Source organism: Parus major, chromosome 3 (genome assembly GCF_001522545.3).
Source record: "Parus major isolate Abel chromosome 3, Parus_major1.1, whole genome shotgun sequence".
NCBI lineage: Eukaryota > Metazoa > Chordata > Aves > Passeriformes > Paridae > Parus > Parus major.
The window spans coordinates 3,401,849-3,413,268 of NC_031770.1; the positions used below are offsets into that span (position 1 = coordinate 3,401,849).

An 11,420-nucleotide genomic window follows, 5' to 3' on the forward strand; every position below is an offset into this window, starting at 1 on the left:
ATCCCCCTCTCCTCTGCCCCAGGATCTCCTCTCCGTGGGGAGTTTTGTGGAGCCGTGGATTGCACGAGCGGCTCTTGGGCAAGGATTCTTGGGCTGGGAGTGGGTTGAAGGTGTAACGATCTCCTGGGATATCACAAGGAACTTTAAGCTTCTTTTCTTGTATGAACACTAATGTGCAGCCCCCCAGTTAAATCCTGAGGTGTAAAATCATAGCAGTGAGAGTCATCAGCTTTAGAAGAGAGAAAAACAGAGCAAGCCCACTCGAGGGAAGCTGCGTGTCCTGATCATGGCATGACTTTAGTACTCGCCTTTGGAAAGCTCTTTGTTCTTCTGTTCTCATGCAAATGCTCCTTTCTGCTTATTCCAAAAGGTGTATGTTAATATAAAGGACAGTCCCCTTTCAAATTGTTTAAAAAGGAAAATTACCAAGTAGCAAGACAAAAATGCTGACTACTTGATTTTTTTATGATAGAAACAGGAACTGCTAAAGAAAGGTATTGGGAATGCACAGAGGCTGATGGATACACTCATTTAAATCTGTTTTCCTTTTTCACATTGAACTTAAAAGAGGAAAAGAAGCCAGCAAAACATTGTCTAGGCAAAACAAGTGCTGCATTTTGAAAGTTTTAATTGGTATTTCCATTTTCTTTCCTTGGCCAGGCCTTTCACCTTCCCTGCATTTCTTTCTTCTGTAAACCAGGGAAATGTATCCATAGAAGTCTGGGCATTTACTGACTGTAGAATAGCATCTGGATTTTAGTTGTTTGCACTCATCAGCTCCCTGTGTTTTTGCTTTCTGAAAAATGGGTTGCTGATGCATGTTCTGTTTCAAGGTACAAGTAGAAGTTTCTCTTTTTTTCTGCAGAATTGATTGAAAATTACGTTTTTGTGGATCTCAGTGGAGTAAAACAGGTGTGGGTGTATCAGGAGAAGAAACACAGTGCTGCCACAGTGCTTCCCTCCCCTGGTTCCCAGCTTCACCAGGACTCTTCCTCAGGGACTGTGGTCCTGTCACTATAGGACAAGGAGTAATGGGTTCAAACACAAAGGGGGAAATTTAGGTTGGATATATGAAGGAAATTCTTTAATGAAGGTGAGGCCCTGGCATAGATTGCCTGGGGAAGCTGTGGCTTCCCCATCCCTGGAAGTGTCCAAGGCCAGGCTGGACAGGGCTTGGAGCAGCCTGGGACAGTGGATGGTGTCTCTGCCTGTGGCAGGGGGTAGGACCTGGGTGATCTTGAAGATCCCTTCCAACCCAGACCATTCCATGATCCTGCCTCTCGGGAAGCGTTAGTGAAAGGCTACACCAGTGCAGCTGTGGCTGCAGCAGGGACATAGGCTGGGGGATGAGCTGGCTCTGAAATGGATCTCCTGGGCACCAAGAGGGACCTGTGACTTGCAGAGACTTTCCCTGCCTGGTTGAACCTGGTGTAAATCAGCACCAGCTGTGGAAGAAGCTCTGCTTCCACCGATTCCCTTGTGCCGGGGCTGCCTGTCGTGGGAACCAGCTGGCTGAACACAAGCCTTTTCCTCTTCCCTTCTGGCAAGATAGTTCTGAGCCAGACCAGTTTCTTGATCTGATTCACCACATGAGAGCTGAGCCAGCCTGAGCAGTGCTGGAAAGCTTGGGCAGAGCCACCTTTTGCAGCAAAGCCTCTGGCATGGACCGAGTTAGACTGCCCGGTCGGTATCAGGGCCAAGGGGGGTATCTTTGTACTCCAGGAGCAAAACCCTGGAGGCAAACCACCTCTGTGTCATCCCTTAATGAAACTGAGCTCCCAGCATATCCCTAAATTAAAAACCCTCATCTGCGTAAGAGAGAAACAACTCATGATGATTATTAATGCTGTGTGTTCCCCACACATGTGGGGAGTGATGTGTGATGATTATTAATGATGTGTGATCTCTGGGGTGTTTTAACTTGTGGAAGGTCATTCTCTTTGACATCTCATGTGGCTCATGTGGCCCTGCAGCCCCTCACTGAGGGGGAAGGTCACAGGATGTCCCTTTGCAGGGTGAGTTGTGCTCTCCACAGAGCCCCCTCTTTCACATGGTTTGCCCTGGAAGTTTCCATGCAGGTTAAGTTGAGATGCCTCCAGCTCTGCCCACTCCACAAGGCTGACATCATTAGCTGGCTGATGGGCTCTGTGTGAGGGATCTGCTGTTTGATAGGTGTCACATTATCAGTCAAAAAACCAAACCCATGATAGTTTCCTTCAATGTTCAGAATAAACTTTCACTTTCCCTGAAGCATCACCTTACAAGTGAACATAAAAGCCCTTAATCCCCCATTAATTTAATCATATAAATGGCATTTTATTGGCCTTGCTGGATGTTGAAAGCTGTTGAAATACTACAAAACCTATAAAACTATAATTAGAAATCAATAAACAGGAGGCTTGACATTACCAGCATCTTTAATTTTGTGTCTGATCTTGGACTTGCACGTTGGTGTGTTGAACCCAGAAAGTCTCCAATTTTGTATTACAGAAGCAAATCCAGCAGCTTCTCAGTGGAATTCAGTGGAATCTCAGCGGGGAATCTCTGGATTTTACAGACAAAATCTTGGAGACAGGGACAACCCAAACCTAATCCTTGGGAGCTGCCTGGATCAGGCAGCTCAGGTTGGAAGGAGTTCACAGTTTAGATTGTGTGGGGTGTTTTGCCCACACCAGGACTGTATTGGTCTCAGATAATGGGTTAGGGAATTATTTTCAAGATAAATATTTAGTAGAGTTGAGGAACCAGCATTTTGTTCAGAAGAGTCGTAAACAGATCTATAATGAAATTATTTACTGGTAATTGTAGCACATTTCCAGATGAACAGCAAATCCTCCCTGGGTTTGGCTGTAATTCCAGGTACTCCTTTTGCAACCCTATTGCCAGAATCTTGGTGAGCAGAGTTGGATTTCTTTTACCATGGTTCTGCTGGTATTTTTATGGGCTTTTTTTACGTCGTATTCCACCTTTACCTTAGAATTTCAGCTATTTTTTAAATATTATTTTCATTTCTGTGAGTTAGTTCTGAAAGCTCCTTGTGAAGCATACAAATAGTCCTTCATGTGTTCCTGTGTGCAGAGAGAACTGGAGTTAAAGGATTTCTGCTGGGTTAAGGTGAGGTTTGCCTGGGCCATCACAGGAACGTACCCAGGCTTTTGGCTGGCTTCCAGCTCTTTCAGCTGGATCCAGATGAAGACACTAAGGTGTGGTACCACACAGCGAGCAGCAGTCAGAAGAGGAAGTTGAACCCTTGCCAAAACCAGAGAACTTCTTCCCTTTTTGTGTTTCTTTTTCTTTGGATTGTTTTTTCACCACACCTGTGCCCCCAAGCCGCCGCGTCGGGCGATGTTTTTACTTCACGTGCGCGATGCCCCCGATTTCGGTCCTGCCCGCGCGGAGCTCGCAGGGCTCGATGGAGAGTGGCTGCTCCTCCTCTCCAGCACATAGCGTTCCCAAAATCTTCGACAGCGTTTCCTAACTTTAATAACTTCAGGTTTGTCAGGTTTGGCCCCGTCTGTTGTCCTTCTGCACAGGAGTTGGTGGAACAACACGGAATGACGTGACCATCCTCCATCCGGCCGCGCTCCAGGCGTTACTCAGGGTGTTTGTCTGCCTTGGCTTTGTTTGCTTTTAATATTCCCAAGGTGTAAGCCAGCATCCATTCCAAGTTAGTGGCTGCTCTCAAATTGACTTCAGAGGGAGCAGAATTAGATGTTTGTTAAAAATAACATTACTTTGTTTTGTTTGCATGATTGTCTTGTTTTGAAATTGGTGAAAGCTGTGCGCTTCTTCATATGCACTTGGAATCTGGTCTCGCTCTTTTTTTTTAAAGCGTGTCGTCACAAGATGGAGTTGCAGCTGTCTTGTTCTCCTTTTTTTTTTGCTCTCTTATGTCCTTCTTGTCTGGTTAAAAATAGCCCAAGAGGAATCACTCTTGACTGAACACTTCCTCTTTCAAACTACAGATTTTTTAAAATTCTATGAAATCGTTTATAAAAGCATGCAAATCAGGAGCAGTGGGTTTTGCTGCAATAGAATGAGCTGTACACAGTGATTCTGTCCCTTGGCGTTCTTGGCACCCCACTCCTGTGTCAGGTGTTAAACAGATTTATTGGGAATTTGCGCAAGTTTGTAGCATAGGAAATGATGTCATTTGAACATTAGCATTGCAAATTTACTCTGTATCTAGAGTATTTTTGCTTTTATAGAGTACTCTTGGGGTTATGTCTGCTGTTAAATGTTTCTGAGGAAGAGACACATTTCCCTGTGGAAAGCACAGAGCGGGACTGAGGCTCCTTTAGCGTGAGACAGGGACTTGGTTACACAACCACAAAGTCCTCACTTTTGATTCAGGGTCAGAAGCCAGATCCAGATTTTGTGCTCATCCTCCATCAACAGGCAGCTTATTCAGGCAAAGATATTGAATCTCTGTGCTTGGTTTAGAGGTTGAGTTTGACCACCCCTTGGGCCTCTGGAAGGATTCACGTGGTCACCAGTGGCTAACACAGCACAGGAACATAAACCCTGATGTCAAAGTTATGGATGCTCTAATCCCATCTCATCCCAATCTCATGCCCATGTCCAGGGCATGGATTGGAGCTGCTCCCCTGACAGCCCTTCTGCAAGGTGCACTTTGGAAAATGCACTTTTCTGTCTGTGTTCTCTGAATCAGGCTGTGTCCAGAGGCAGCTGGGCTGCTGAGTCAGGCTGAGGATCTGCCTGTTCCAAATCTGTTTCCTAAAGATCCTATTCCAGGTTAGCAGGTGAGCTGATGAAGTGCATTAAAGTACAGAACTTTGTGTATCTGGTGCCACAGCACCAACCTGCACAGAGCTCACAGGCAGAACTCCCCTGGGCCTCACCACTTCTGAAGCTCACTCAGTTGTTGCTTCATTTTGTACTTGCTGCTGTAGGTGCCTTGGAATATTGCAGATCACAGGCTTGAAAAGGGAAAGGTGACTTGATTTCCCTTTGCAGTGGAGACCAGGAGAAACTGGTATTCAGAGCAGCAGAAGGACTGAAAATGCCAGTGGAAAGTATTCTGAGCTCATCACACTTACTATTTCACACTATCAAAAGGTAAAAGGAAGAAGTCGTTCAAGTGGGCATTGTGGAATCCCACTCGTGGCAGGGCGGAGACCTGAGCCAGTGATAAATGCTAAAGGTCAGAGCAGGCAATCTAATCAGTACAGCATGGTCCTCAGACTTCTTATCACAGCCACATTTAATCTTCTGTTCCTGCTAGAGCCCTTTGAAAGGGAGGGGAAGAGAGTGGAGAGCTGGTGATCTGGTGACTTGGCACACGTTGGCTTTGGGTAACTGAGGAGTGGGAAACAGCTGCACTGCTGCTTGGAAGGGTTTGGGGAAACAAACACTTGGAATGATTTTAATTATCAGCACTTTCACTTAAGTGAAATTAAGGCAGTTTCTCATTTTTACTAGCATTGAATGTCAACATAATGGGTTAGTGTCACACCTTAAAGGAAAGTGTCAAATTCAGAGCAGGCTGCTCTTCCCAGAATTGTCCATTAAGCTGGAATACATGGAACATTCAGCGATGATAGCCCAGGCACTGTGTCTTGTAATTAAAATGAGGAGTGAACAAAATTGAAGTGCTGAGTTTGGGTTATGCATTGATGGGTTTTACCCTGGGGGGAATATGCAAGGAAATGGATTCTTTCCAGCAAGGCTTTCCTTCTTGTGTTACACATCTGTATCCTAATGGCCGCACTCCTCCCTGCTCTGGAAGGTGTGACACTGCTGGTGACAGGGTGGGGAGGTGGTTTCTGTTGTTTCAGCATCGTTCTTGCCCCAGGAATTGCCTTCTGACTCTTCTCCCATCTCAGTTTCTAGAGGAAAATAATGATACCTTGTAGCCAAAATCTCTCAGCGCTGCAGAAAATCTTTAATGAGATCCTGGGATCGCTTTGTACCAAAATATTTCTCTTGGGCAACAACATTAATTTTGTAAATTTTATCACACGCAAAGAAGAATAAAAAATTAGTTTTAAGCTATAAATACATGAAACTGTTGTGGCAGGCAAGGTGAGGAACCCAGACACGAGAAACAGCTGGAGAACTCGGACAGTTGAACCTTGTTGGGTGCAGGGAAAGCGTTAAAGGCTTCAGTGTCATTTGTTGTGAACGAGGGATTAATTCATGCGGCCCCTGTCCGGCTGCCAGGGGCTATGGCACGTGTGCCTGGGCAACACCATCTCATTTACTGGTGAGGATTCATCCCCAGTTTGGTAAAGAACTCGTGCTGGTTCTGTGACTGACCCTCGGTGCTGTCTGTCCTTCAGTGCCCGAGGAGCAGCTGCACAACATCGATGAGTACGACCTCAACGTCGTCCGACTCTGCTTCCAAGCGTTCCTTCCCGACGAGCACGGCAACTACACGATAGCCCTTCCTCCTCTGATCTCCAACCCCATCTATGACAACAGTGAGTACCAGCTCAGCCAAATGTCTTGTCTTTCTTTTCCCTCTTGTTTTTCTCTTTAGCTTGGGATGAGAAGTGCCAGCTCTCTGAGGGCTGTGCCAGTTCTGGGTCGCCTCTGTGGCTTGGGACTGCCAGGTGCATGACTCTCACATGGCAAGTCACACTGACCATACATTCAAACATCATCCCAGGGTGAAATGTTGGCCAGCCAGAGTAAGGATTGTCCATGGCATTCATGGGCTCACACATAGGAGTTTTTACAGCCCTTGTTCACACACAGCAGCAGTGATTGGGAGGAAAGGCCTGTGCCTGACATGCCAAGTGACTAAAATGACAGTAGGGAGATGGATGGCTGCCTCAAGGCTCATCTGTTTTCCTAAGGAGTCCTCTGCAGCTTGTTTGTGTCCTTGAGGAGTCTTACCTTTGCTTTGTGAGGGCTCTGGAATGGGACTTGCAAGAGAGATTTATCCCAGTGGGAAACTGTCTTAAGGCCTTTTGTGTCCTGGTTGGTGGCTGTTTGTGCAGGTGGGGTAATGGAGGAGTCCTTGGTCGTGCTCCAGGAGGGTGCAGAAGTGCATGACACCTCTTCCTGGCACTGTTTCCCACATTGCACAAAACTGGACATCTGTAAGGCATCAGGAGCTGAGGATTTTAGTTCCCAGTGTGTGCTGGACTCCTCTCTGGGAGCAGAGTAGCAGAAGAGCTCCTAATCCTGGAAAACTTTTCTGCAGCGTTTTTCATTTCTGTCCCATGAGTGTTTCCATGCTAAATATTTGATGTCCTCATTTTAGCAGAAAGTACTGAATAAAATGAGATCTGCATTTCCTGAAGTCATTAGGATTGTGTTGATGTGGGCACAACCATTGTGAATACGTTGAGTACGAGCTCAGATGGCTCTGATATATTTAGAGTCTCCTCTAGAATGATCTAGAAGGTGGAACTGCGAGCGTTACTGAGAACCCTTGCACTGAAATAATCAGGGCTGAGATGAAAACTGATGTACCAGATTTGCAGCTCTGCCTCAGATGCCATTTAGAAATGTGCCAAATCATGACTGCTCGTCCCGTGGGCTGACGTCAGTCCCGCGGAGCCGCCAGAGGCCGGGGCTGAGCGCGGTGGGGAAGCAGGGGCGGGTGCTGGGGGTGTCTGTGGGCAGCACTGGAGGCACCCAAAACTCTCCCTGTAGCGTAGCAGCCGTGTAAATAAACCCGTGCAGAGCTGCGACCGCAAATGGTAAGAAAGGGCCCCGCTCGGTTTCAGATCCCAGCTGCTTTGAGAAGCGCCAGCCTGGTCAGAGCTGCTCTGTCCTGCGGCCAGGCTGAGCCCCCAGGTCACAGTGACTGCAGCCTGGGCAGCCCTGGGCCCTGAGGTCTGGGCCTCCACAGATCTGCTCGGATTAGGAGCGAAGAGATACTCTGAAAAACAGCTTGGATGCTTCAAATCCAGTATTTCCTCACTTTCTCATCCTTCGTAGTCTCCACTTGCTTTGGGTAGTGAGACACAGAAGAATCACCCTGACATTATGCAGGCAACCCCATCAGCAGAGGCTGCAAGTGCCTCAAATTCAGCACCTTCTGTTTCCAGATGCTTCTGAAGTTAACTGGCTCGGAGCAGAAATTTCCCAAGTTGTATATCAAAAACTCTGAGGAAGAGTCAGATGAGGCAGCTCAGCATTTCTGAGAAATGGGGTTGGACAGAACACGTTGTCCTGCCCTGGCTGAAAGCAGCGTGATTTTCAACAAGGAGCTCGTTTCTCTAGGGGTTTGTCACCAGGGATGTGGTGTAGGGGAGTAGGAACAGGAATTGGGCAGGAGCTGAGGTGACAGGGATGTGGAACATTTCCCCCTGAGGCAGGTGCTGGGCTCAGCGCTCCTGCTGACAGCACAGCAGTGCATCCACATCTGCTGTGTGTGTTGATTTCCCTTCTGAATTCCTTCTCTAAGGACAAAACAACAGATTCCAGTGAAGGAGACTGTCCCAAAAATCTGTTACAAGGACCTAAAGGGAACTGCAAGAGAGCTGGAGAAGGACTTTTCACAGCAGGGCATGCATGCATTGACAGGACAGGGGGTGATGCCTTCAAATGGACAGAAGGAATGGTTAGATTGAATATTAGGAAGAAATTCTTCTCTGTGAGGGTGGGGAGGCCCTAGCACAATTTACCCAGAGAGGCTGTGGCTGCCCCATCCCTGGAAGTGTCCGAGGCCAGGTTGGACAGGGCTGGGAGGGGAAGGTGTCCCTGCCCTTGGCAGGGGGGTTGGGAATGGATGATCTTTAAGGTCCCTTCCAAGCCAACCCAGTCTGAGATTCTCTGCTCTTGAGTGCCATTCAGGCTCACAGAAGTGAAACATTGGTAAAATTAGGCTTTTCCTCACAATTCTTAATTTACCCTTCCTGTGAAAAGCGCACCATGACGCTGTCGGTCACATGGCCCTGTGCTGTTTCTGGGTTTGTTTGGTTTCCCCTCCCTTGAAGGCTTCTGATTCATTCAGCAAATGAAGTGGAGTGTGTCATTTAGAACATGAGGCTGTAGCTCCCACTTACAATAATGACAGTAATAACTGCAGATAATAACTACGTAATTGGGGACTGGTGAGAGGTTACCAGGATCTCTGCTCTAGGTGTAGTCTGTGTTGTGCTGTGGCTGTACTTGGGAAGGAATTGATTCCAACTGAGAGTCTAAAGTAGATTGGTTTGGGTTTTTGTTGTTGGGGTTTTTTTTGTTTGTTTGTTTTCTTTTTGAGTTCGACACCATGAGCTTTGGTTTTTGTATTTCTTCTCTGTGTCTGGAACAGGGAGCCTGTAGTGGTGGAGCCTCATGGAGGATCAGTCTCGTGGTGTCAAAGCAGCACCACCTGGATCATTCCAGACATTTCAGATGTGTTTGGAGCTGCTGCTCCAGAATGGAGCCAGACACCACCAGGCAGAGCATGGCTCCATCCCATTGGAGTCACCCATAGCCATGAGATTGTTTGGAATGCAATTTGTGCAGCCTTCAGTGGGGGGTAATTCATGGTGAGAGGCAGCTCTCCATCCACAGCTGTTCTGAGGCTGTTCACATAGAGCCTGGAGTCCTCCAAACTCCAGTCCTGTGATTTTAGATTTGAGTTTTGGGGTGAAAGCTGCTGCCCTCGGTGAAGGTGTGAAATTATGGTCCTAGAGCTCTTCTTGGACACCTGCAGAGGGGAACAGAGGAGAGGCTGGATGGCCAAGGGTCTCTGTGAATAGAACTACAGCCAGACCCTCAGGGAGGGGACTTCTGCTGACTTGCTAGCCCAGCTCTTTCCAGAGAAGTGTGACGAGGTAATCAGTCACTCACAGAACTGCTTTGAATTCTGGAGCTTGCAGGGCAGCAGGGCTGAGCACAACCACATCAGTGGGAGCAGTATTTGAGTCTGCTCTACAAAAGTTATGGAGTGGGTGGCACAGCAGTGCTGGTGTCTTGTGTTTGGAGGTAAGCTGTAGCATCATGGACTATCAGACCCTGCTGCTGGATTTCCTGTGTGGAGTGGTTTGCTTTGTGCAGATTTCAGGGTGGCACATTTCCCCAGCTGTTGCCTTCCCTTCATGTGCCTGAACTCCCAGCACCTCCTATCCTACAGTGACACAGCCACAGTAATTCTATGTCACTGAATTCACCTGTTTGCTTCCAGGAGCTCCCAACACCGCAGAATTGAGAATTTGTCGTGTGAACAAGAACTGTGGAAGCGTCAAAGGAGGAGATGAAATATTTCTGCTGTGCGACAAAGTTCAGAAAGGTAACCTGGACTAGGTTTTTTCTCTCCCTTTTTCCCAAATGGACAAATTCCATGACCGTTTTCCTGCTGGGGGGCTGGAACCCTTCACCACACACCTCAGAGTGGTTTGGTTTTGTAGCTGGGTGGAACAGCTTTCAGGTTCATGGGATCTCAGCACCTCTTGTGCCTTTAAAGTTGAGCCATTTACTTTGCATCTGAATTCTGAGTCAGGCTCCTCACTTTGCTCCCCTCTTTCCTGCTGCATGTTTCCAGTTTTCCAGCTTAACAAGCATCTTCTGTTTCTCGTGGCCTAGATGACATAGAAGTCAGGTTTGTCCTGGACAACTGGGAGGCCAAAGGTTCCTTCTCCCAGGCCGACGTTCACCGCCAGGTCGCAATCGTGTTCCGGACGCCGCCGTTCCTCAGGGACATCACCGAGCCCGTCACGGTGAAGATGCAGCTGAGGAGACCCTCTGACCAGGAAGTCAGCGAACCCATGGATTTCAGATACCTGCCAGATGAAAAGGGTATGGTTCCAGTGAGATGAGCTGCTGAACAGCTCTTGGCTTAATTAATGAAAAATCTACAGCACTGCTTCAGCAAAGTAGAGCTGTGGGTTTTAAAAGTTACGGCAGTGAGTTTATTCCCTCTTTCAGTGGAAATACCAGAATTATTGTTGGGTAACACTGGCATGGTTTGTTAGTGCTGCCATGCCTGCAGTATTTTCCCTTAAATAATTCCTACTACAACCTGGTGCCACTAGGAAGTTCCTTGAGGCCTTCAATAAAGAGAAGTGCAACACTTTCCCCTTCCACTCCTTTCTCTGTAGATCCATATGGCAACAAAGCAAAAAGGCAGAGATCAACGCTGGCTTGGCAGAAGCTCATACAGGACTGTGGTAAGGAAGATATTTGTCTTTTTCTTCTCGTTTGAGTGAACTTACATTTAGATGGAGCTGTTTCCTCTAAATGCTGCTTGCTCTCTTTGTGTCCCCTCACAGGATCAAACACGATGGAGAGGCCCAAAGTAGCCCCATTCCCTGTTGTCACTCCTGAAGGGAAGGTGATTAAGAAAGGTAGGTTTTTGCCTGCAGTCTGACAGTGGTTTAAACAGATAGTGCCCTCCTCTTTGCTTGAAATTCGAATCTCCTGAGGGTTTCTTCCTGTGAGATAGTGGTACTTCTGACTGTACACACAGAAAGCTCTCAGTTCTTTATGTCACCCTCAGCATGGGCTGTAGGGGG

General features: G+C 47.4%; 1 protein-coding gene across 2 annotated transcripts in view; it reads left to right on the forward strand.

Annotated features, from left to right (window-relative positions):
* The window catches only part of REL (REL proto-oncogene, NF-kB subunit), a 40,292-nt gene that overhangs the window by 26,185 nt on the left and 2,687 nt on the right, over positions 1 to 11,420 (forward strand). For both annotated transcript variants that reach the window (XM_033513176.1, XM_015622193.3), the window contains 5 exons: positions 6,303 to 6,443; positions 10,094 to 10,198; positions 10,492 to 10,704; positions 11,007 to 11,075; positions 11,178 to 11,252. In XM_033513176.1, coding sequence (XP_033369067.1) covers positions 6,303 to 6,443; positions 10,094 to 10,198; positions 10,492 to 10,704; positions 11,007 to 11,075; positions 11,178 to 11,252 — 603 coding nt within the window. The remainder of the gene's footprint in view (positions 1 to 6,302; positions 6,444 to 10,093; positions 10,199 to 10,491; positions 10,705 to 11,006; positions 11,076 to 11,177; positions 11,253 to 11,420) is intronic.